Source organism: Artemia sp. Qi Xiang Cuo, chromosome 10 (assembly GCF_049724085.1).
Source record: "Artemia sp. Qi Xiang Cuo chromosome 10, ASM4972408v1, whole genome shotgun sequence".
NCBI lineage: Eukaryota > Metazoa > Arthropoda > Branchiopoda > Anostraca > Artemiidae > Artemia > Artemia sp. Qi Xiang Cuo.
The window spans coordinates 30632708-30659618 of NC_142803.1; the positions used below are offsets into that span (position 1 = coordinate 30632708).

The 26911-nt window shown below is 36.5% G+C and overlaps 1 protein-coding gene across 1 annotated transcript in view; it reads left to right on the top strand.

Moving 5' to 3' along the window:
• The window catches only part of LOC148947654 (uncharacterized), a 55039-nt gene that overhangs the window by 19692 nt on the left and 8436 nt on the right, over positions 1-26911 (top strand). The window contains exon 2 of the mRNA XM_089095351.1: positions 22576-22834. Within this exon, the coding sequence (XP_088951477.1) occupies positions 22584-22834 (251 nt within the window). The 5' untranslated portion in view covers positions 22576-22583. The remainder of the gene's footprint in view (positions 1-22575; positions 22835-26911) is intronic.

Here is a 26911-nt window from a genome sequence, read left to right on the forward strand (position 1 = left end):
ATTCCCCCTCCCCACGCTAGTATTATTGCCTAGCTGTGACAATGGATATTACCTCTAAAGACAGAGAATTAAGGTGATAGTATTCCGATACAATAACTCAAGTATAATAGAATTTATGCTCCTAGTGGAACCTAGTAAAACCCGTCCCCCTCTCCCGCTCTAGGATTATTGCCTAGCTCTGACAATGGAAATTACCTCTAAATACTGAGAATTAAGGTGATAGTATTCCGATACAATAAGTCAAGTATACTAGAATTTATGCTCCTAGTGGAAACTCGTAAAACCCTTCCCCCTCCCCGCGCTAGGATTATTGCCTGGCTGTGACAATGGATATTACCTCTAAATACAGAGAATTAAGGTTATAGTATTCCGATACAATAAGTCAAGTATACTAGAATTGATGCTCCTACTGGAAGCTCGTAAAACCCTTCCCCCTCCCCGCGCTAGGATTATTGCCTAGCTGTGACAATTGATATTACCTCTAAATACAGAGAATTAAGGTGATAGTATTCCGATACAATAAGTCAAGTATAATAGAATTTATTCTCCTAGTGGAACCTCGTAAAACCCTTCCCCCTCTCCCGCACTAGGATTATTGCCTAGCTGTGACAATGGATATTACCTCTAAATACAGATAATTAAGGTTATAGTATTCCGATACAATAAGTTAAGTATATTCGAATTTATGCTCTTAGTGGAAGCTCTTAAAACCCTTCCCCCTCCCCGCGCTAGGATTATTGCCTAGCTATGACAATGGATATTACCTCTAAATACAGAGAATTAAGGTGATAGTATTCCGATACAATAAGTCAAGTATAATAGAATTGATGCTCCTAGTGGAAGCTCGTAAAACCCTTCCCCCTCTCCCGCACTAGGATTATTGCCTAACTGTGACAATGGATATTACCTCTAAATACATAGAATTAAGGTGATAGCATTCCGGTACAATTGGTCAAGTATAATAGAATTAATTTTCCTAGTGGAAATTCTTAAAAACCGTCCCCCTCACCGTACAATTATTAGTGTCTATCTGTGACTTTTGATATCTCCTATATATTCATAGAATTAATGTGTTAGTATGCCGATAAAATAAGTCACGTATAATAGAATAAATGCTCCTAGTGGTACTTCGTCAAACCCTTCCCCCTCCCCGCACTAGGATTATTGCCTAGCTGTGACAATGGATATTACCTCTAAATACATAGAATTAAGGTGATAGTATTCCGATACAATAAGTCAAGTATAATAGAATTTATGCTCCTAGTGGAACCTCGTAAAACCCTTCCCACTCCCCACGCTAGGATTATTGCCTAGCTGTGACAATGGATATTACCTCTAAATACATAGAATTAAGGTGATACTATTCCAATACAATAAGTCAAGTATACTAGAATTTATGCTCCTAGTGGAAGCTCGTGAAACCCTTCCCCCTCCCCGCGCTAGGATTATTGCCTAGCTATGACAATGGAAATTACCTCTAAATACAGAGAATTAAGGTGGTAGTATTCCGATACAATAAGTCAAGTATAATAGAATTGATGCTCCTACTGGAAGCTCGTAAAACCCTTCCCACTCCCCGCGCTAGGATTATAGCCTAGCTGTGACAATGGATATTACCTCTAAATACATAGAATTAAGGTGATAGTATTCCGATACAATAAGTCAAGTATACTGGAATTTATGCTCATAGTGGAAGCTCGTAAAACCCTTCCCCCTGTAAAATCTGAGCTAATAAGAGATTTTGACTGTAAACTCTAGTTTTTTTAAAGAAAATTATGTAAAATACAATTCTCTGGTTAAAATTTGAAACTTAAGTCCTTTTTTGGATTGAAAAATAAAACCATATTCGTAAAATCATAAATAATAATTAAATATTTTTTTCATAAAAACAAATTATTTTTTTTTTTTAACTTTGAAATTTTTAAAATTTATTTATTTTTTATTTTTGTATATATATTAAAATGTCAAAGTATGCCTACGGTTCTAACAATTGCGCTCTATGATTGGTCAAAGACACGATGTGGCTTTCCCACTGGTATTCTATGACCGCTTATCGTCATTACCTAGTCTACTGCATGCATTAAATCAGTATTTTTTACACAGTGGAACGATAAACACATAAGTCATATCTTTTAAAAAGAAAGTGAAGATGGAACATTTTAATAGAGTGTGTTCTCATAACAAGGTTATTGTAGCATTGAATGCCGACAAGGAGAAGTATTTAAACTATGAAGCAAGTACAAGTGGTAGCACTATTGGAAATATATGCATGCATTGTCATGACAGTAAGGAATTAAATTTCTTTGGGATACCGAAAAAATTCAACTCTTATGATGTTGCTTATGCGAGATTGTGATCTCCAGAGATGATTGCACTCAAAAAGAATGCTAACATAAAAATAATTGTTGATGATAGAGGAAAACTCCTTGCTACTTCTGCAGGTAACACATTAGCTACAGACGCATCCAATTATGAGCTTTAGGGTACTAGCATTCAATGGAAGGATTATAAAAGAAAGGCCTACTCTGCTACTAATATCTTAAACCATATCTTGTTTATGTGCCGAAACTGCTACATGTTTAAAAATAATGTGTTAATAGACAATGAAATTGCAATAAAAATAAAAATAGCATTGCAAAAAAATATCACTACGGAATATAAAGATGAAACGATGAAGAACAAAGCACCAGCAAACATTACTGGCATTGATCAAACAGTCAATGAATCAAATAATAGCAAAGATGAAAAGCATATTGAGCCTGTTCATGAGACACCAGTAAAAACTGTGTATGATTCAAAATGGAATAAGGATTATTCTACTGATTACGAACTAAGAGACGACAATAACTACAATATCAAGAGAGAACATGGTGAACTATTTTATGGAACAGATTCAAAATGTCCAAAGTTAATCATTGATATTAATAATGTATCATAATATACTTTTGTGTTAATATTCAACATAGCATTATTTCATTAAAAATATTACATTGTTACGTGTTCATTATTTTTTAGAGTAAGCTAGCGTATCAAGCGTTTAGAATGTATATTAAAACATCGGAGATGTAGGAAAAGGAATTTGCGTACATCTATTGTCAGACACCCTATTTCCGTAAAATCTGAGCTATTAAGGGTTTTTGACCGTAAACTCTAGTTTTTTTTGTAAGAAAATTATGGAAATACAATTCTCTGGCTCAAATGCGGAACTTAAGTCTATTTTTGGATCGAAAAATAAAACTATTTCCGTAAAATCTGAGCTAATAAGGCTTTTTCAATCGTAAACTCTAGTTTCTTGTAAGAAAATTATGTGAAATACATTTTTGTACGTATCTTAAAATGAAAAAATATCATTCTTGAATTCACCTCTTGGATACACAATACAGAAATTAAAAAAAAAAAAATTGTAATACTTCCCCCCAAACTAAAATTTTCCAAAATTCTACTATAGAAGCTTTTAAAATATTTCTAAAGCACTAATAGATAGAGTGCTAAACATCAGAATCGAGTTCAGAGGACACGTTATATTACGGGAAGAGGTTTTTAAAATCCCCCTTCCCCCCAAACTCAAAATTTTACAAAAGTCTACTATAGTAGGTTATAATACATTTCTTAGTCAATAATATATACAATTCTAAAACATAATACTCAACAACAGAGTACATGGTCTATAATGTGTATATGTTTCTTACATCAGCAGTCCCCCCCAAACTAAAAAAATTACCCAATTTTACTTTATAATCTTGTGTGTGTCTCGTTGGGCCGTCTGTGTCTCTCTTGCCTGTATGTATGTCTCTACAAATGCAGATAAACCCGTGTGGGGGAGTTGAAATAAAAAAATTTTAACAAGAAATGACTGAAAAATGTTATTCTTTGGTTCAAATGTAGAAAAAACCCGTGTGAGTGAGTTGAAATAAAAATTTTTTTTAACAAGAAATGACTGAATAGTGTTTTGGAGGAGATGGCTTGATTAACAGAAGGATGTATTAGCGAAGTTATAGTGGAGGGCGATAATGTCTTCAAAGTCAAGGTTATAAGAAAAAAAAGTTCCGAATATTTTTGTCGGTTTGTAGTTTACCCACTAATATCAATATCAGTAATGATTCTATTTGAACTTTCTCCATGTTGATCAAATTGGTCTCTAAACGGTTCATGATAAAAAAATATTTTGGGACAAGAAAAAAAATTAAAATAATGTCATGAAATCACTTTCAACACTCAGAGAAGTTTTTTTTTTTGTGTAAGTTTTTTTTTGTGTTTTTGTAATTTTTTTTTGTGTGTTTTTTATTTTTTTTTTGTGTGTGTGAGTTTTTTTGTTTTTTTTGTGTGTGTGTAAATTTTTTTCGTGTGTGTGTGTGAGTTTTTATGTGTGTGTAAGTTTTTTTTTGTGTGTCTGTAAGTTTTTTTTGTGTGTGTGTGTAAGTTTTTGTGTGTGTGTGTAAGTTTTTTCGTTAATGTAAATTTTTTTGTTTGTGTTTAATTTTTTGTTGGTGTGTAAGTTTTTTTGTTTGTGTAAGTTTTTGTGTGTGTGTGTGTGTGTGTGTGTAAGTTTGTGTGGGGACAAGAAAAAAAAACTAAAATAATGTCATGAAATCATTTTCAACTCTCAGAGAATTTTTTTTTTGTGTTTTAGTTTTTATTTGTGTATGTTTATTTTGTGTGTGTGTGTGTGTGTGTGTGTGTATGTTTTTTTTGTGTGTTTAAGTTTTTTTTTTTTTGTGTGTGTAAATTTTTTTTTGTGTGTGTGTGTGTGTGTGTGTGAGTTTTTATGTGTGTGTAAGTTTTTTTTTTTGTGTGTGTAAGTTTTTTTTTGTGTGTGTGTGTGTGTAAGTTTTTGTGTGTGTGTATAAGTTTTTATGTGTGTGTAAGTTTTTGTGTGCGTGTAAGTTTGTGTGTGTGTGTGTATTTTTTTGTGTGTGTGTATGTTTTTGTGTGTGTGTAAGTTTTTGTGTGTGTGTTTGTGTGTGTAATTTTGTGTGTGTGTGTGTGTGTGTGTGTGTAAGTCTTTATGTGTGTGTGTAAGTTTCTGTGTGTGTGTGTATGTGATTTTTGACCATAAACTCTAGTTTCCTATAATAAAATTATGGAAAATACAATTTTATCGTTCAAATGTGAAACTTAGTTGCATTCTTTGCTTCAAATGCAGAAAAACCCGTGTGAGTGAGTTTATATAAAAAAAATTTAACAAGAAATGACTGAAAAGTGTCTTGGGGGGGATGGTTTGATTGGAAGAAGGATGTATTGATGAAGTTATAGTGGAGGGTAACAAAGTCTTCAAAGTCAAGGCTATAAGAAAAAAAATTTCTGGATATTTTTGTAAGTTGGTAGTTTACGCACTAATATCATATCAGTAACGATTCGAGGATGTTTCCCCATTTATCGATAATCAGGCAATTTTCTCAAGCTCTTGGTCAGAAATAGAGGCTGTTTCCAAAGATTTAGAATGAGAAAAAAATTGTCAGGTGTGGGACTCGAACCCACGACCCCATATAGGGTTGATGTTAGTGTTGTCAGTCAAAAGCTATGACCTTGAGAAAAGAGCTTGAGAAAATTGCCTGATTATCGAAAAATGGGGGAAACATCCCCCAAAAGTCGACAGGAATGCTCCCCTCCAGCGCTTTCTCGGATATGTTGAATAAAATATGCAAAGTCGACATAGCTTTATTTCATTTTTTTAAGGTTAATTTAGACGAGGTTACGTGCGCGCACGTAACCTCGTACTACCTCGACCTCGTAACCTCGTGCGCGCACGTAACATCTACTAGTGCTTAAGAAATATTTTAAAAGCTTCTAAAGTAGAATTTTGTAAAATTTTGAGTTTGGGGGGGAGGGGGATTTTCAAAACCTCTTCCCGTGATATAACGTGTCCTCTGAAGTCGATTCTGATGTTTTAGCACTCTATCTATTAGTGCTTTAGAAATATTTTAAAAGCTTCTAACGTAGAATTTTGGAAAATTTTAGTTTGGGGGGAAGTATTACAATTTGTTGTCATAATTTCTGTATTGTGTATCCAGGAGGTGAATTCAAGAATGATATTTTTTCATTTTAAGATGTGTACAAAAATGTATTTTACATAATTTTCTTACAAGAAACTAGGGTTTACGGTCGAAAAAGCCTTATTAGCTCAGATTTTACAGAAATAGTTTTATTTTTCGATCAAAAAATAGACTTAAGTTCCGCACTTGAATCAGAGAATTGTATTTCCATAATTTTCTTACAAAAAAAAACTAGAGTTTACGGTCAAAAACCCTTAATAGCTCAGATTTTACGGAAATAGGGTGTCTGACAATAGATGTACACAAATTCCATTTTCTACATCTCCGATGTTTTAATATACATTCTAAACGCTTGATACGCTAGCTTACTCTAAAAAATTATGAACACGTAACAATGTAATATTTTTAATGAAATAATGCTATGTTGAATATTAATACAAAAATATATTATGATACATTATTAATATCAATGATTAACTTTGGACATTTTGAATCTGTTCCATAAAATAGTTCACCATGTTCTCTCTTGATATTGTAGTTATTGTCTTCTCTTAGTTCGTAATCAGTAGAATAATCATTATTCCATTTTGAATCATACCCAATTTTTACTGGTGTCTCATGAACAGGCTCAATATGCTTTTCATCTTTGCTATTATTTGATTCATTGACTGTTTGATCAATGCCAGTAATGTTTGCTGGTGCTTTGTTCTTCATCGTTTCATCTTTATATTCCGTAGTTATATTTTTTGACAATGCCATTTTTATTTTTCTTGCAATTTAACTGTCTATTAACACATTATTTTCACACAGGTAGCAGTTTCGGCACGTAAACAAGATATGGTTTACGATATTAGTAGCAGAGTAGGCCTTTCTTTTATTAGACTTCCGTTGAATGCTAATACCCGAAAGCTGATGATTGGATGTATCCGTAGGTAATATGTTACCTGCAGCAGTATTAAGGAGTTTTCCTCTATCATCAACAATTATTTTTATGTTAGCATTCTCTTTGAGTGCAATCATCTCTGGAGATCTCAATCTCGCATAACCACCATCATAAGAGTTGAATTTTTTCGGTATCCCAAAGAAATTTAATTCCTTACTGTCATGACAATGCATGCATACATTTCCAATAGTGCTACCACTTGTACTTGCTTCATAGTTTAAATACTTCTCCTTGTCGGCATTCAATGCTACAATAACCTTGTTATGAGAACACACTCTATTAAAATGTTCCATCTTCACTTTCTTTTTTAAAAGATATGACTTATGTGTTTATCGTTCCACTGTGTAAAAAATACTGATTTAATACATGCAGTAGACTAGGTAGTGACGATAAGCGGTCATAGAATACCAGTGGGAAAGCCACATCGTGTCTCTGACCAATCATAGAGTGCAATTGTTAGAACCGTAAGCATACTTTGACATTTTAAGATAGATACAAAAAGTTGAAAAATTTCGAAGTTAAAAAAAAAAATAGTTTGTTTTTATGAAAAAAATATTGAATTATTAGTTCAGATTTTACGGATATAGTTTTATTTTTCAATCCAAAAAAGGACTTAAGTTTCACATTTGAACCAGAGAATTGTATTTTCCATAATTTTCTTTCAACAAACTAGAGTTTACAGTCAAAAACCATTATTAGCTCAGATTTTACAGGGGGAAGGGTTTTACGAGCTTCCACTAGGAGCATCAATTCTAGTATACTTGACTTATTGTATCGGAATACTATCACCTTAATTCTATGTATTTAGAGGTAATATCCATTGTCACAGCTAGGCAATAATCCTAGCGCGGGGAGTGGGAAGGGTTTTACGAGCTTCCAGTAGGAGCATCAATTCTATTATACTTGACTTATTGTATCGGAATACTACCACCTTAATTCTCTGTATTTAGAGGTAATATCCATTGTCATAGCTAGGAAATAATCCTAGCGCGGGGAGGGGGAAGGGTTTCACGAGCTTCCACTAGGAGAGTAAATTCTAGTATACCTTACTTATTGTATCGGAATACTATCACCTTAATTCTATGTATTTAGAGGTAATATCCATTGTCACAGCTATGCAATAATCCTAGCGCGGGGAGTGGGAACGGTTTTACGAGGTTCCACTAGGAGCATAAATTCTAGTAGACTTGACTTATTGTATCGGAATACTACCACCTTAATTCTATGTATTTAGAGTTAATATCCATTGTCATAGCTAGGAAATAATCCTAGAGCGGGGAGGGGGAAGGGTTTTATGAGCTTCCACTAGGAGCATAAATTATAGTATACTTGACTTATTGTATCGGAATACTATCACCTTAATTCTCTGTATTTAGAGGTAATATCCATTGTCACAGCTAGGCAATAATCCTAGTGGGGGGAGTGGGAAGAGTTTTACGAGCTTTCACTAGGAGCATTAATTCTATTATACTTGACTTATTGTATCGGAATACTAACACCTTAATTCTCTGTATTTAGAGGTAATATCCATTGTCATAGCTAGGCAATAATCCTAGCGCGGGGAGGAGGAGGGTTTTTACGAGCTTCCACTAGGAGCATAAATTCTAGTATACTTGACTTATTGTATCGGAATACTATCACCTTAATTCTCTGTATTTAGAGGTAATATCCATTGTCACAGCTAGGCAATACTCCTAGTGCGGGAGAAGGGGAAGGGTTTTACGAGCTTCCACTAGGAGCATCAATTCTATTGTACTTGACTTATTGTATCAGAATACTATCACCTTAATTTTCTGTATTTAGAGGTAATATCCATTGTCACAGCCAGGCAATAACCGTAGCGCGGTGAGGGGGAAGGGTTTTACGAGCTTCCACTAGGAGTATAAATTCTATTATAATTGAATTATTGTATCGGAATACTATCACCTTAATTCTATGTATTTAGAGGTAATATCCATTGTCACAGCTAGGCAATAATCCTAGAGCGGGAGAGGGGGAAGGGTTTTACGAGGTTCCACTTGGAGCATAAATTCTATTATACTTGACTTATTGTATCGGAATACTATCACCTTAATTCTCTGTATTTAGAGGTAATATCCATTGTCACAGCTAGGCAATAATCCTAGCACGGGGAGGGGGAAGGGTTTTACGAGCTTCCATTAGGAGCATCAATTCTAGTATACTTGACTTATTGTATCGGAATACTATCACCTTAATTCTTTGTATTTAGAGGTAATATCCATTGTAACAGCCAGGCAATAATCCTAGCGCGGGGAGGGGGAAGAATTTTACGAGTTTCCACTAGGAGCATAAATTCTATTATACTTGACTTATTGTATCGGAATACTATCACCTTAATTCTCTGTATTTAGAGGGAATATCCATTGTCACAGCTAGGCAATAATCCTAGTGCGGGAGAGGGGGAAGGGTTTTACGAGGTTCCACTAGGAGCATAAATTCTATTATACTTGACTTATTGTATCGGAATACTATCACCTTAAGTCTATGTATTTAGAGGTAATATCCATGGTCATAGCTAGGCAATAATCCTCGTGAGGGGAGGGGGAAGGGTTTTACTAGCTTCCACTAGGAGCATAAATTCTAGTATACTTGACTTATTGTATCGGAATACTATCACCTTAATTCTCTGTATTTAGAGGTAATATCCAATTTCACAGCTAGGCAATAATCCTAGTGCGGGAGAGGGGGAAGGGTTTTACGAGGTTCCACTATGAGCATAAATTCTATTATACTTGACTTATTGTATCGGAATACTATCACCTTAATTCTCTGTAGTTAGAGGTACAGCCAGCCAATAATCCTAGCGCGGGGAGGGGGAAGGGCTTTACGAGCTTCCACTAGGAGCATAAATTCTATTATGCTTGAATTATTGTATTGGAATACTATCACCTTCTCCCCCTCCCCTGCCCTCGGAAAAGTGGGAACGAAGGGTCTCTGAGCCGTCCCCTTGACGCAGATGTTTTCCCTCCAAAATTGACCCCTCCCTGCCCTCAAAAATGGGGGAACGAAGGGAACGTTAGATCCTATTTTAAATTGACAATACTTATCAAACATCACTAGTGTATTATACAGATCACATATCTTATTACCCCTTTTTAAATTTTAATCAAATAATTCTGATTATAGTGTCCAATTTTTTGTCTGCTTTACAAAATGTTCGTATTTGTTTAGAATGAAGTGTTTTTTATAGCAGATACCCCCGTGCAACTGAACCCCCCATGGAACTGACCCCTGTATAACCGAAACCCCGTACAACTGAACCTCTGTGCTACTCGAGCCCATTTAACTAATCTCCGTGTAACTGAATCCGCATGTAACTGAACCCTCGTGCAAGTCAACCCTCGTGCAACTCAACTCTCTCAAAACACTTTTCGGCCATTTCTTGTTAATTTTTTTTATTTCTAAACGATTCAAAATTGACAACACTGTGCAAATCATCACTTGTGTATTATACAGTTCACAATCATTCCATCTCCTCCAAGACACTTTTCAGTCATTTCTTGTTAAAATTATCCAATCACTAATTACCCCTTTTTTTTCTCCACCTTCAAATTTTCCTTTAGTACCTACGCAATTAGACTAAGACATCGCCCAGTTAACACTAAGATGTAAATTTAGTAATCCTCTCACAATAACGAACCAAAACCAGATTATACCCACTTAACCAGATCAAAAAATGGCGGTCACACTAACTTGATTAGTAATTGGATTCAGATATACTATGAATGGACTTTCAGTCCTACATTCACGGGTTTCTGCAAAGTGTTATGGGCTTCATTGAAAAAATACCAGTTTCAAAAAAAATAAAAAATAAACACGTATCCATGAGTTTGACCTCCAAAAAATGGGTGTCACAATAGAAAACCTGTCTGCCAAGCCATGTATCGTTCATAGTAATAGGTAAATGACCCTGGTAACCCAATGTACAGGTTAAACTACACTGTATATTCATGTAGGTTTTTTTGTAGGTGTTCAAGTAATTGGGCGCTTACTACTTACATCTGATAAAAAATTTGAGGTAGCCGTTTTGTTAAAAATAGTTCAAAGATCATATAACAAAAACTCCTTTACGTATGGCCATTTCGTTAAAAATAGTTCAAAGGTCAGATAAGAAAAACTCCTGTGTCGAGACACCCCCCCCCCTCCAGGGCCCGGGGTAGGCGTTGTAAGTATTGCTCTTGGGGCATATATGGTTCTTATGGAAGGTATGATCGTTTAAACTTCAGAGGGCTAATATGATTGGAAATTGAAAGTTCTCGTTCACTTTTTAAGAGTCAAAAGAGATCGGAGGGCAGCTAGCCCCCCTCTCCACGCTCTATTTTTCTGAAACTCATCCGATTAGAACTTTGAGAGAGCCAATTTTTGAAAAATAGTTCAAAGGTCAGGTGACAAAAACTCCGGTGCCGACACTACCCCCCAGGGCCCGGGGGCAGGTATTGTAAGCTGTGTCCTGGGGCCGTATGTGGTTCTTATGAAAAGGATGCTCGTATAGACTTCAGAGACGGTTCATTTGAATGTAAATTAAAAGTTGTAGTTCAATTTCTCAGAGTGAAAAAAGATCGGAGGGCAACTAGTCCCTCCCACCCTCCACGCCTTTGGATTTATCGGATGGATAAACATATACAATAAAAATTTGAGATGACCATTTTGTTAAAAATAGTTCAACCATCAGATATTAAAACTCCAGGGTTGACAAAACGCCCCAGGGCCCAGAGATAGGCGTTGTATATATGGCTCTTATAGAAGGGATACTTGTATAAACTTCAGAGAGGGCTCATTTGATTGAAAATAAAAAATTCTAGTTCACTTTTAAAGAGTCAAGAGAGACAGAAGCTTAATTAGTCCCCCCACCCCCTTTCCCCCAAACCCATCCGATAAAAATTTTGAGATAGCAATTTTGTTAAAAATAGTTCAAACATCAGATAATCAAAACTTAAAGATTGGCACAAGCCCATTATTCCATTTCGATATTTCTGCTTTAATAACAGTTTCAACCCTTCGATGAATATTTGATTTTTTTTTTAAATTTGATTTTGAAAAAAGAATTTTAAAAAACTTGAAATTTTTTGCAATCAAAAACGAACAAAAGCTATTTTAAAAAAACTTTCCGAAAAATAAGTTTTTCAAAGAAAAGTGAAGGCTATTTTAAACTTGAGCTCAGCAGATACAAATACCTTTTAAAATTCAAACTCAAAACGACCTGAAATCATAGGCAACGCGCTAGCGCTGCCTAAGTAAAGAACGATGTAGGCACAATGTGTTTTTTTTCTTCAGCCGGGGACTTCGTATCGAAGGAATTGTCGTAGAAATTTCAAAAAAGGCTCATTCAATTGGAAATTGGGAGCTAGTGCTCTTTTTAATAGTCGAAAGTGATTATAGAGCAATTAGCCCCCCCCCCTCCCACGCCTATCATTCCCCCAAATCCATTCAATCAAAATTTGAAGATATCCATTTTGATCAGCGTATTTGATTTCCATACGGAAGATAGGTTTTTGACAAGGAAAATCCCCCACCACCCTCAGGTAAAAGGTTTTAAGTTATACATTGGAGGTACACAAGAGCGATGTTGGCAAAATGTAGCCTACTATGCATTATTTTTTTTCCTTTAGAGCAGGGCACTTCATATGGAAGGGGGGGTCGTAGGAACTTCAAAAGGGGTTGGAACTTGATTGGAAATTGAGAGTTCGAGTGCCCTTTTTAATTGTCGACAGTGATTGGTGGGTAAATAGCCCCCCCCCACACCCATCATTCCCCCAAACACGTCCAATCAAAATTTTGAGATAGCCATTTATTTCAGCTTAGTTGATTTCCAGATAGAAAATATGTTCCCATCATTCCCCCAAACACATCCAATCAAAATTTTGAGATAGCCATTTTGTTCAGCGTTGTTGATTTCCCGATAGAAAATATGTTTTTGAAGAGGATACTCCTCCACAGTCCAAAAGGCAAGGGTTTTAAGTTATTTCCTGGGGGTATATAAGGTTTTTATGGAAGGTGTTGTCGTAGAAACTTCCAAAAAAGCTTATTCGATTGGAAATTCAAAGAGCTAGTGCCCTTTTAATAGCCGAAAGTGATTGGAGGGCAACTAGCACCTCCCCACGCCTATCATTCCCCCAAACACATCCAATAAAATTTTTTAGATAGCCATTTTGTTTAGTGTAGTTGATTTCCAGATAGAAAATTTTGTACTTTTACAAGCCCGTCATTCCCCCAAACACATCCAATAAAAAGTTTGAGATAGCAATTTTGTTTGGCGCAGTTGATTTCCAGATAAAAATGTGTTTCTGAGGAGGACACTGCCCCACAACCCTCGGGGTAAGGGTTTTAAGTTATGCCCTGAGGGCATATAAAAACGATGTTGGCACAATGTACTGCGTACTATTTTTTTTCCTTAAAAGCAGGGCACTTCACATGGAAGGGGTCGTCGTAGAAATTTCAAAAGGGGCTCATTCGATTGGAAATTGAGAGTTCGAGTGCCCTTTTTAATAGTCAACAGTGATTGAAATAGCCCGCCCCCCACGCCCCGCCGTCCCCCACCCACCGCCAATCAAAATTTTGAGATAACCATTTTGGTCAGCGTAGTTGATTTCCGGATAGCAAATATATGTTTGAGGAGGATACTCCCCCACAAACCTTAGGACAAGGGTTTTAAGTTATGCCCTGGGGGCATATAAGGTTTTTATAGAAGGCGTTGTCGTAGAAACTACAAAACAGGCTCATTTGATTGGAAATTCGAAGGGCTAGTACTTTTTTTTAATTACAGTATTCCCCCAAACACATCCAAAAGTACAAAATTTTAAGATAGCTATTTTGTTCAACGTAGTTGATTTCCAGATAGAAAATATGTTTTTGAGGAGGATACTCCCCCACAGCCCTCACGGCAAGGGTTTTAAGTTATTTCCTGGGGGGTATATAAGGTTTATATAGAAGGCGTTGTCGTAGAAACTTCCAAAAAAGCTCATTCGATTTGAAATTCAAAGGGCTAGTGCCCTTTTTAATAGCCGAAAGTGATTGGAGGGCAACTAGCCCCCCCCACGCCTATCATTCCCCCAAATACATCCAATAAAAATTTTGAGATAGCCATTCTGTTTAGCGTAGTTGATTTCCAGATAGAAAATATGTTTCAGAGGAGGACACTCCCCCACAACCCCAGGGCAAGGGTTTTAAGTTATGCGCTGAGGGCATATAAGAACGATGTTGGCACAATGTACTATGTATTATTTTTTTCCTTTAGAGCAGGACACTTCATATGGAATGTGTTGTCGTAGAAACTTCAAAAGGGGCTCATTCGATTGGAAATTGAGAGTTCAAATGCCCTTTTTAATAGTCAAAAGTGATTGGAGGGCAACTAGCCCCCACCCCCACGCCCATCTTTCCCCAAATACATCCAATCATAATATTTAGATACCAGTTTTGTTAAGCGTAGTTGATTTCCAGATAGAAAATATGTTTTTGAGGAGGACACTCCCCCACATTCCTCAGGGCAAGAGTTTTAAGTCATGCCCTTTGGGCATATAAGGTTTTTATAAAAGATTTTGATTTAGAAACTTCAAAACATGCTCTTTTGATTGGAAATTCAAAGGGCTAGTGCCCTTTTTAATATTCGAAAGTGATTGGTGGGCAACTAGCCCCCCCCCCCACGCCCATTATTCCCCCAAACACATCCAATCAAAATTTTGAGATAGCAATTTTGTTCAGAGTAGTTGATTTCCAAATAGAAAATATGTTTTTGAGGAGGATACTACCCCACAGCCCTTAGGGCAAGGGTTTTAAGTTATGCCCTGGGGGTATATAATGTTTTTATAAAAGGCGTTGTCGTAGAAATTTCCAAAAAAGCTCATTCAATTGGAAATTCAAAGGGCTAGTGCCCTTTTTAATATTCGAAAGTGTTTGGAGGGCAACCAGCCCCCCCCCCCACGCCCATCATTCCCCCAAACACATCCAATCAAAATTTTGAGATAGCCATTTGTTCAGAGTAGTTGATTTCCAGATAGAAAATATGTTTTTGAGGAGGAAACTCCCCCAAAACCCTTAGGGCAAGGGTTTTAAGTTATGACCTGGGGGCATATAAGGTTTTTATTGAAGGTGTTCTCGTAGAAACTTCAAAAAAGGCTCATTTGATTGGAAATTCGAAGGGCTAGTACTTTTTTTAATAGTCGAAAGTGATTGGAGGGCAACTAGCCCCCCCCCCCCACGCCCATCATTCCCCTAAACACATCCAATCAAAATTTTGAGAAAGCCATTTGTTTCAGCGTAGTTGATTTCCAGTTAGAAAATATGTTTTTGAGGAGGATAGAGCAGGGCACTTCATATGGAAGGGGTCGTCGTAGAAACTTCAAAAGGGGCTCATTCGATTGGAAATTGAGAGTTAGTGCCCTTTTTAATAGTCGAAAGTAATTGGAGGGCAACTAGCCCCCCTCTCCCTCCACGCCCATCATTCCCCCAAACTCATCTCATCAATATTTCTAGATACCTCTTTTGTATGTAGTTTTCGACTATTAAGTTTAAATCATGTTTTTGTGGAGAACACTTCCCCACCACCCTCGGGACTAGGGGTGTAAACTATGCCGGGTGGGGATGGATGGTTTTTTATAGAAGGCGGTGTTGTAGAAACTTCAAAAAAGGCTCATTTGATTGGAAATTCAAAGGGCTAGTACTTTTTTTAATAGTCGACAGTGATTGGAGGGCAACTAGCCCCCCCCCACGCCCGTCATTCCCCCAAACACATCCCAACAAAATTTTGAGATAGCCATTTGTTTCAGCATAGTTGATTTCCAGATATAAAATATGTTTTTGAGGAGGACACTCCCCCACAACCCTCAGGGCAAGGGTTTTAAGTTATGCCCTGGGGTCATATAAGGTTTTTATAGAAGGCGCTGTCGTAGAAACTTCAAAAAAGGCTCATTCGATTGGAAATTCAAAGAGCTAGTGCCCTTTTCAACAGTAGAAAGTGATTGGAGGGCAACTAGCCCCAAGCCCATTATTTCCCCAAACACATCCAATCAAAATTTTAAGATAGCCATTTTGTTCAGCGTAGTTGATATCCAGATAGAAAATATATTTTGAGGAGGACACTTCTCCATAACCCTCGGGGCAAGGGTTTTAAGTTATGCCCTTGGGGCATATAAGGTTTTTATAGAAGGTGTTGTCGTAGAAACTTCAAAAAAGGCTCATTCAATTGGAAATTCAAAGCCCTTTTTAATAGTCAAAATTGATTGGAGGGCAACTATCCCCCCTCCCCACGCCCATCATTTCCCCAAACACATCCAATAAAAATTTTGAGATAGCCATTTTGTTCAGCGTAGTTGATTTCCAGATAGAAAATGTGTTTCTGAGGAGACCACTCCCCCACAACCCTCAGGGCAAGGGTTATAAGTTATGCCCTGAGGGTGTATAAGGTTTTTGTTGAAATCTTTGTCGTAGAAACTTGAAAAAGGGCTCATTCTATTTGAAATTCAAAAGGCTAGTACGCTTTTCAATAGTCGAAAGTGATTAGTGATATTTTTTGTTGTTGTTGTTGTTTAGACCAGGGTGCTTCGTATTGAAGGAGTCGTCGTGAGAACTTCGAAAGTGGCTCATTCGATTGAAGATAGATAGGGCTGATGCCCTTTTTAATAGTCGAAAGTGATTGGAGGGCAACAAATCCCCTTTCCACTTCTACCCTCCCAAGACCACCCTCCCATTTGCCCATTATGTTTTAAAAACTATATGTTTCCTTAAGATTAAACCAAAATGCACTGTGATAACGCTAATTCCCAATAAGGCATCTCAGTAGTAACTCAACAACGGCTGAGGGTATTATGTTCAAGCTTTTGGAGCTACTTCTGCTCTAAAAATTTAACCAAATCAAAATAGCGTAAGTGTATCCAAGCTATCAAAGAAAGTAAACAGATTTTTGCGAATGGTATCAAGTTTTCCATTTCAGGTCAACTAGGGGAGGTATGAAACTAAATTAAACAGTATAATTTGTGTCCAGACTTTTAAAAGGGTGTATGTTGTTAAAGTTGCTGAAAATTTTTCTCCAGCATATAAATAGCAGGCCAAACTATAAAGTCTTAAAAAACGAAAAGACTTAAAGTATTATTTTCTTTTTCCCTGAAAAGACTATGTCAATATAAAACTAACAGAAATTAATTAAAAAAAAATTCCACAAAATAAGTTTTTCAAAGAAAACTAAAGAACTCCATTATACCAAAAATGATCAAAAATAAAATCAAACAATCTACCAAGCATGAAACTACTACAAATCAGCATCGCTAAATAAATGAAACCCAAAACGAACACAAATTACAATAAATAACCGAGTCAAACTCATAACAAGCAAAAATTAACATAAGTTGGGTGCAAAACCCCTATGCCTTCCCAAGGCCAGAACAAAATTTGCACTTTACTGAAAAAATACAAATGAATGTGCATTGTCAGTTTAATATACATATACTGATATTTAGTAATCAAAATATTAATATTATTTTATTTATTAAGTATAGTAACATGAGAACGCTTTAAAGCACTTGGGAAGACACCATTTTCAAGAAACATTTTGACAAGTCTCGTAAGAGCAGAAACGATAACAGGAAGAATGAACTTGACAACCTTATTAGAAAAACAGTCTGGGCCAGAAGGTGAAGAACTCTTCAAACCATTAACAATTCTGGTTATTTCAAATTCATATATAGGCTCCAAAGCCATTGATTTAAGACAAAGTGGTCCAATATAAGACCTAAAATCATTTAGAGAAGAAGAAGGACTAATAGAAGAGGGTGTTTTCCCGATATTGACAAAGTATGAGTAAATGTTTCTTGCCATCTCAGATCACCATCAGTGATTTTACCATCAATAGAAACACTTGAAGGGACTGGAAGGGCCGAGAAGATAGTCTAACGACAGAATTGATTACTTGCCAGGTTTTCCCAATGTTTTAACCGCACGCACAGAATCTACTACAGTAAAATGACGATTTGGCCCTCCGGCAAAGTGAATTGTAAACTCTTCTACAAGCTTCAAAAAGTTGAAGTCGATAATCGCGCGACCTGTAAGCCTTCCAACGATTTTTTTTTTCCTCCAGCTTTTAAGAAGTCCAGGAGTCATCCAAGGATTCAAAGGGGTTGTTCTTTTTTATCCCAGATTCAACTGGGAAGCATAACAAGTACCCTTTATAATTTCTTTTAAAGAGTCATAAAAAGAATTAAAAAGTGAGTCTATATCAGATTCATTTTCAAAAATACCCCACGAATGACCTGCCAACCGCAATCTAAGAAGAGCCAGCTCTTGATCATTGAATTTTAGAGACGACAAACCAGCTGCCTGGGGCCTCCTAGGTAAGTAGTTAGAAAAATCATAAACGGAAAAAACAGGTAAATGGTTTGAGATACCACTCATCAATACAGAATTTTGCACCAAATTCAACGATGAAAAAACACTATCAAGCAAAGAATCCGTAGTAATTGTTACGCGAGTTGGCATACATGCTCAAGGTAATGTGCCACAAGCAAGCATAGCTGTGAGAAAATACAAAGAAGAAGATGACCTCCGGTCACACAAATTAACATTGAAGTCACCAATAATGACAAATTCACATGAATGTTTATGGATTGCTTCCAAAACTTTATCAAGAATCCGGTAGAAAGAGGGAACAGACCCACTGGTAGACCAGTATATATTACCAACAATCAGAGGTTTAGTTTGGGTTTTAATCTCAATAATTTTTTTTTCGAAAATCCCTTCTTCATTTCTTGACAGGTTATGTCTTACAGAATACTGAAGATATTCCGAAACATAAGCAGCAAGGCTACCCTTAGCTATCCTACTACGGTTCATATACTCCATCTTATACCCAAGAAGACGCAATAGAGATTCAGTTTTCGAATCGAGGAAAGTCTTACAAAGACCAATAAAATCGAGGTGGCCACTACGCACTATTTGTTTTAACTCATAAAATAAAGAGCAAAGACATTAAACATTTATTTCAAGCACAGAAAAACTACCACTTCGTTTAGAAACTTCATCTAAATTGAAATGTACTTACTAGCAGCTGAAAAATGGGGATTTGATGTATATTTATTATACTGACCAATTGAAGTATTTATTAAACTAAGAACATCAATTGGATTATTTTGAAGCTGAAGTAGTCACTCACCCAAGGAGAGGACGTCACTGGAGCTAGAGTCAGTCAAATTCAAATAACCTTATAACTAGGATTTATGACGTACCCCCCCCCCCCCAGCTTGGAACCTCCCCATTTTTTAAACAAACAAAACAGAAAAGAAAATATATTGATAGAATATAGAAAAAAACTCAACTTATTTTATGTTGAACGAATTTTTCTAGAAGAGGTCGCTGGGTTAAAACCATACCATTAATGTTCTAGGAAAAAATTTGGATCGTCTAATGAGTGTCCCCCTTGTATCCCTGGCCATGGAGCCTTTCGAGGGGTAATAAGAGTATTGTATTTCAAATCTGTATTTGTTGGTGAACAAACTTACTTACTTACTTACAGTCATTTATTAATTATAGCCTGTGTGACTGGACACTTAAACGCGTATGAAGGGAGGTCAGCTGAGCCACATAGGCTGCATTTCATAGGTTTCTTGCCCGGATTGTCTTTATATTTTGGATGATAGCCATGTTGGACGAATTTTTCTAGAAGAAGTCGCTTCGTTAAAACACTACCATTAATGTTCCATGAAAAAATTTGGATCGTAGTGTCAGTCATTTATTAATTACAGATTGTGCGACTGGACGCTTAAAGGCGCATGAATGGTGGTCAGCTGAGCAACATAGGCTGCATTTCATAGGTTTCTTACACGGATTGTCTTTAGCTTTGGGATGATCACAAGAACATCTTGCACATTTGGGAGGATTCTTACTCAATTTTGCGGCAATGATGCCTTTGGGACCCTAAATTAGAAAACTAATATCCTGAATTTAGATCCCCAAAGAGCACCGGCCCATCTACCGAAGACCTGATTTTAGTGAAAACAGAGGTCGAATCACATCAAAGTAGCATTTTCTGCCTTTTTGTGCCACAGAATATCAAGTTTTGTCCAAAGAGGGTCAAAATCCTGGGATATCACTCAAATCTATGTGCCCTTGATAAAATGTATCTTGATAAGTCCATTTTAAATGGCAATATGGACGGAAGATCCTACCTTTTCGTGTCACTTCCAGAGTTGAAAGGCTGGGAAATAGGGTTGCATTTAAGATTTTTGTTCAGAGGGAGGGTATAAACTTTTGGAGATACGGCCCTGCTTGGAAGCCTAACAAATAATGGAGCGTAAATGAACCATTTTCTTGATCCTCCAGTGTGTGAGCACAGTTGAGAAACGAATGCTAAATGCCTTAACCTACCTTAAATCACATGTCCAGCGACACAAGATAGTGTTGAATCTCCCATAGAAAATTCCTTTTTGTTTTTCGAGGTTATGATCTCATTCTTCAGTTTAGCCTCCATTCAGCACTAACCCAGTCTTGATCCACTTCTTTCTTGAAGACTTCTAGGGTTCGAGACTCGACGGTGGCTTCGGAAAGGCTATTCCAATGTGCGTCATAACGGACTGAGAAGATGGGTTGACGCTCTTGCCCGGTTCAAGGGGGACCTGCAGCTTCATGTTTTTGTCTTCTTGTGGTAATTGAGGGGGGCAGGGAAAAGACATCACATAATAGATCACTCCTAGCAACTTGTGACAAGCTATTATGTCTCCTCTTTTCCTACGGTATAATAAAGTGAGAAGAGACGTTCCTTGTAGGTTTTGTCTTGCAGTGTTGGGATAGGCTTTGTTGCTCGTCTTTGAACACTCTCCTGTACCTTTATATCTATGTTATAGCTGAAAGAGGCTAGGGACATGCTAAATTCCGGGTGAGGCTGGACCACGGCCTTATAAAGTTTCATTATCACTAATTACTTCCTGCAGGTTAATTTTCTTTTTATGAGTCCAAGGGCTCAGTTTGCTTTTGCAGCTTGAGCTTGCATGTAACTTCAAAACTTCAACTCATAGTCAACAACAACATCCCAGGTCTTTCTCTTCACCAACTGCCTCAAGCTGTTTCCTAAGCGATATTGGCATTTTGGATTGTTACATCAAAGATGTAAGACTTTGCATTTTAAGGTATTAAACTAAAGAAGACAATCCAGTGACCATGTTGAATAGCTGGTTTAAATATTCTTGCATAGTTGACTGGTTTGCATCGTCCTGGAGCAGTCCTTAGGAGCTTGCAATCATCTGCATATAGTTTCAAAGGGTTCTTAAGTTGGTTGTACAGACGTTGATGTACATGCTGAATAATAGGACCCTGGGTAGGAGTCCCCTGAGGTATCCCAGTCTTGAGTAGTTGCAATTAGAAAAGACATCTTTTCTATTACTATCATACACAAACACCCTATGAGTGATTTGTTTATGATGTCCACAAGTACTTTCTATGCAATCGCTGTGAGACTTAGAGGCCAATAATTGCTAGCAAAGTACCTTCTCCATGTGTTGTGCATTTTTTTAATATAAGCCAGCTACCAATCATTTGGAAGTATTTCGGAAGTGAGGGTCATCTCAAACATCTTTGCAATCGTTTTGGAAATATATTCAGCTATCTTTAATAACAGTCTTGGGCTTAGACTGTCTGGTTCAACAACTCTGTTAGCGTCAAGTTTCTTAAGCCTATATTTCACGTCCTCTTTACAGATAACTGGCATGGCCATTTGTTCTGAGATTGATGCTCCTGCAGAAAAGGTGGTGTGTTGGTTGTAGGTAGGGCAGAGAAATTTGCATCAAAGCTGGAATTCAAGAGGTTTGATTTTTCTTTTGTTTCTGCAGGTTTTTTTTTTTACCATATTCTCTCATAAGGCCTGGGATATCTCGTCTGGACAGGTTTAAATAAATTAACCGTATTGAGTAATCTTTTATTTTGCTACTTTTTTAGATCTGCCTGTGTTGTGAACCCTCTGATCTATTATTACCTTGTTGGGTAGATATGTGTTGTTTTGTATAATTCAAGAACCGTTCAAGAAATTCAAGAAACAGTATAATTCAAGAACCAAAATGGTTCAGTGGCTCTTTGACAACTGCCCCTTGCCTTGAGGGAAATTTTCAGTCTATTTTATCGGATGAAGAAAGTGGACCGTTGACCCCCCAAAATCCCTCTCCCTTACTCCAGTCAACCTTCTAGCAGAAATGTTGACATACTGTATTAAAAATAAACAAAAAAAAACAAAAAAACAACGAAGACATTTTCACTCGTAAGATTAGACAGCCAAACTGCCCCAGAAACCCGACCAATATCCTTACCATCTTTTTAACACAAAGGTGGGCGTGTTGCGATTCGTTTGAACCAGAGAAATATAACAATTTTAGTAATAATCATTTTAAATTATTATTTTCATTCTCTAGGATTAGAGCGTAAAAGCATGCTTCAGTCGACTCCTAAATCCTGCTCCTCCCAAGCGAAACCTTTAGGGAAAAAAAAACTAGTCTCCTCTTTTTTTCTGTGCTCTATGTTGGTGAGTTGACATTTTCAGCATCAAGATGACTCTGTAGGATCGTCTATGTTAAATTGTATAAAGATTGTTTAGTATTTGCTTATTTTATTACAAATAAGGGTAATCAAAATTACAACTTATTTCCGTTTCAGACTTGAAAATGAAGCTTATATTCCCACTGTTTCTATGGATTGTTTACTCTGCTGAGGCACAAGAGAGATTCTTCTTTGGCAACAGGGCATTCATTACAGTAAGTCGGTCCACTATTATATCAACAACAACAACTGTTATCCCAACTTGTTACGAGGTGGATGAGCAGTTGGAGACATGTTCAAGAAAGAAGAGGCAGTATGGATTTTTAGTCGACCCTTTTGAATATTACCACGGCATTATTCCAAGACCAGTGAATTAGTAAGTAGATATTTTAGGAGTTTGATAAACTTAATTTACGCATAAAGGCAATAAAATACTTCAAGTAAAACTATTCATGTAGAGCGTCTACTCCATTAGGATTCGCAAGCAGTGGCGTAATTTTGTCGAAATCCTGGGGGGGGGGGGGAAAATTTCGGAGTCATTTTTTTCATGTCAAGTGAAAATGGCGGTGAAAACTGAAAAATTGGGCCATACAGTACCATACAGGCAAAAATACACTAGAGAAAACTCACCCGTTTCTGTGGATACTCGGATTGTGCAGACTTATCTTAGTTTTGATGAGGTTTTTAAAGAAACTAAATTTTACCTGGGAGAATGGGGTCTGGGGGTGGCAGTCGCCTTTCCCCCTTCCTCAAAGCAACTTACACCCCTCTTCGCAAGGTGTAACAATATCAACATTATTAAATCTTCAAAAAATGGGCAAAATGTTTACCACATTGAAAATTCAGTGTGCTATATTACACTAACTAGGATTTCTTCCCAAAGTAACCTGAACCTTTATCAACCATTTTAAAAAGTGGTTGTCAGTTGATCATTATTGCAGCAATACCTGCAAACTAGTAAAGAGAAAACCACGGCCCGTTGTAACCGATGGTATAAAAATGCTTATTCTAAGAAAGTATCTTACAAGATAGATTTCCAGTAAACGTTGACTCAGTAATCAAACTGTTAGTCAGACTGAGCAGAATGCTTATAATCCTCTTAAATAAGAATTATATTTTCTCTTTGCAAATTCCGTATTTCCGGTATTGTAAATTTCTTCTTTTCCTCCCTCCATGGTACCGTAATGGGAAGATTCTGTTAAGATTTGGGATGAATTACGTATTTAGTAAGATTAGTAGATTGTTAGGTTCCATTCTGGAGCCTTTACGTTCCTTGGCGCCTTTCGAGGGTACTTTTGAGGATAATGAGCTCTATCAGAGTGAGTAGCCCCTTGCCTGTTAGTCCTAGGTTCCTTTTCTATGCTTTTTTGAATACCTAACAATGAATGCAATTGATGTAGCTTTTTATTCGATGGGTGTAGTTTTTTATTGAGTGTTGCCGAATAGTCTTTTGAAATTATTTTTAGACGGAATTTCAGTCTGCTTTGTTTTTAACTATCAATGCTTTGATTTTCTGAATGTTCAATAAATTAGTTAATTGCTGTTAGGTGGATATGGTCTTCATTGTATTAGGCTCAGTAGTTTTTTATACGGTATATGATTCTTCACATTCGTTTGGTTTCGGTTTCAACGCTCTTAAAAATGCTTTATATACTTTGAACATTGGTTCAACTCATCAAATAATAAAATGTCAGAAAATACCATTACAGAAAATAGAGAGGTAAGTTTTATTTTTTCTTTCTAAAGTATTTTGGTCAGCGTGAGGTTAGAAAACAATTCTAACTACATAAGATGCAGAATAATTTGTACCTAAAACATTGAGCATGCAGACAAAACAGTTCTTACTACATAATATGCAGAATAATTGTACCTAATACATTAGGCATGCATATCCGCTATACTTTACCCCCCCCAAATATGGAAATATATAGCCCAAATTTGTACCAAAGTATTTTATTTTTATCTTAATTTGGTATATTTCATTAGGATTGAGCATCAGGTCAAGCCTTAAAGGTACTTTTATGATATACACCCTACCGCTCAAGTTGTTCATTCATTGGCACATTATAGAACTTTTTTTTGTTAGTTTATTTCTCTTTGTAAAACGTTGATCCCAGTTGTATTGAGAGGTCTTTCAAGTAACATGGACTGAGGTGGGGAGAATTTATGCCTTAATCTTTTATTACTTGGAGGATTATATTTGTATCAAAACAATTGAGGTTTACTGAACTCTGAACAAACCCGGACATGGTGATCTTCCTTTCTTGATGCTATTGCAAATCTAAGATAAAAAGTTTGATGAAAAGGAATCTAGTAGTGACGGGGCTATGGATTTGACGACGCCCATATAGGGTACCCGGAAAATACCCCCTCCCCTCCGTGGAAAATAAGGCTTTCCAAATGTAAGAATTTTATTCGAGTTTAATTTTTTACCTTCTGTAGGGGGAAGCGATTTTGGTACTTGTGTATTATACGCCACTCACTCTAGTTTACGCTGTGTATAACTCGAGAACTAACCGGTTTCTTCGTAAGTTTTTTTTTTCAGCTTAGCGCGAGACAAGACAAAGACAAGTGACAGAATATATGGGAAATATATAATCTGGGCTATATATTTGCACCTAAGGAGGGTGGGGGGTTAAGTATTTGGACAGTTTGAAGTCAGTAAACAATTCTTTCTAGGTATATGGCCACTAAATTTACAGAATAATAGCGATGTATCTGGAAATTTTGCTAACTAGAAAAAAAAAAAAAAAAAAATATCCCAGTATAAAGTAAATGTAATGCTTCATTTAATTGTTTTTTCCAAGTGTTAAGTTTTTTTCAATGACTATTTTTCCAAGTATTAATTATTATTATTAGGTTAATGTAGTATTTCATTTATGTGTTTTATGATGATCACTGATCAAAATTTATGTTATTTTTTGCCTTTCACTTAGGCTATTTTACTGTGTTCTTGTTATTTTACATATATCTATCTACCTATCGAATATGCAGAACAAGTGTACCAAATATATTTTGCATGTAGACCCACTATACTTTAACCCCCCCCCCCCCTAACGTGCAAATCTATAGCTCAAATTTATTTCTAAAATAACGAATTAACTAATGAAAAAACAGATATGTTCTCGAATTTTACAGAGCGTAAACTTGAGTGAGTGGCGCATAATACACAAGTACCAAAATTCCTTCCCCATGAGGAAATTAAAAAATGAAACTCAAATAAAATTCTCAAATTTGGAAAGCCTTATTTTCCACGGGAGGGGGGGGGGTATTTTCCGGGGGGTATTTACCGGTGGAGTATTTTCCGCAGGGGGGTATTTTCTGCGGGGGTACTTTCCACGGAGGATATTTTTTTTTGGGGGGGGGGTATTTTCCGGGGGGTATTTTCCGCGGGGGGGGGGGGGTATTTTCCGCCGGGGTCTTTTCCGGGGGGTATTTTCTGCGAGGGGTATGTTCAGGGGCAGTTGCCGGGGGGGGGACGCCGGCCACCGAATGATATAGATATGTTAGTCCTGCTTTTACTATTAAAAAATTTACTATTTGTAGTAACATTTTTCTTTTTTTGGACTGAATTTTTCTGGACTAGGGAAATATTCAAATTTATGTTTTTATTTGTTTATTTATACGGCTGTACTAATGATACTCAATGGCTGGTCATCGACAACACCGAAATAAGAATTTTAATATCATTGAAATAAAAGAAATAAAAAAAAGTAAAAAAAATGAAAAAAAATAAGAAATAATAAAAATGTCATTACAAATATGGTTTTTCTAGAACGAACAATCACGAGTATCATATGTATACCATTTTACTTTTGTATTTCAAAAATGTCACAAATGTTTTTAAAAATGGTTTTTGGTAATCTTTTATGCCGCCGACCCGTAGTACTCTGTGCCTGGTCATCGACATTACCTATTTTTTTTATCCTTATAACATTAATAAATGAACAAAACGCTGAGACTTCTAGGAATTAATATCAATCAAGGGCACATGTAGGGGGGAATTACAGGGTTTGAATCCCCCTAAATTTTTGTCCAACTCTTAAAAATGTAACAAAAATGCATATAAACAAACATTTGCTGCATGTTTAAAAGTTTTTTTTGTGTAATCCTCCCTCCCCCTGTACAAAAATCCTGGATTTGCCCTTGATATAAAAGTTTTTTAAACAGTCAGTCTACCTTCATTAGTTTTTATCAGTAATATTAATTTTTACTTGAGTTTCTTTTTTTTTGTAGTTCCTGTCGATGTTTTGACAAATAAAAACCACATTGGTCAAAATATATATCCTTTTCAATGAAGTGCAAATATTATTCAAACCATTTAGAGGAAGGGAGGAAAAGTGGTAGTGCCACTCTTATTTGTAAATTGATCGTTAATTGATGTTTAAAAATCTTGTTCTTCATCATTGGCGGGTCCGGGGGGACCCTGGGCCCCCCAGATGCTTTCTGGCAC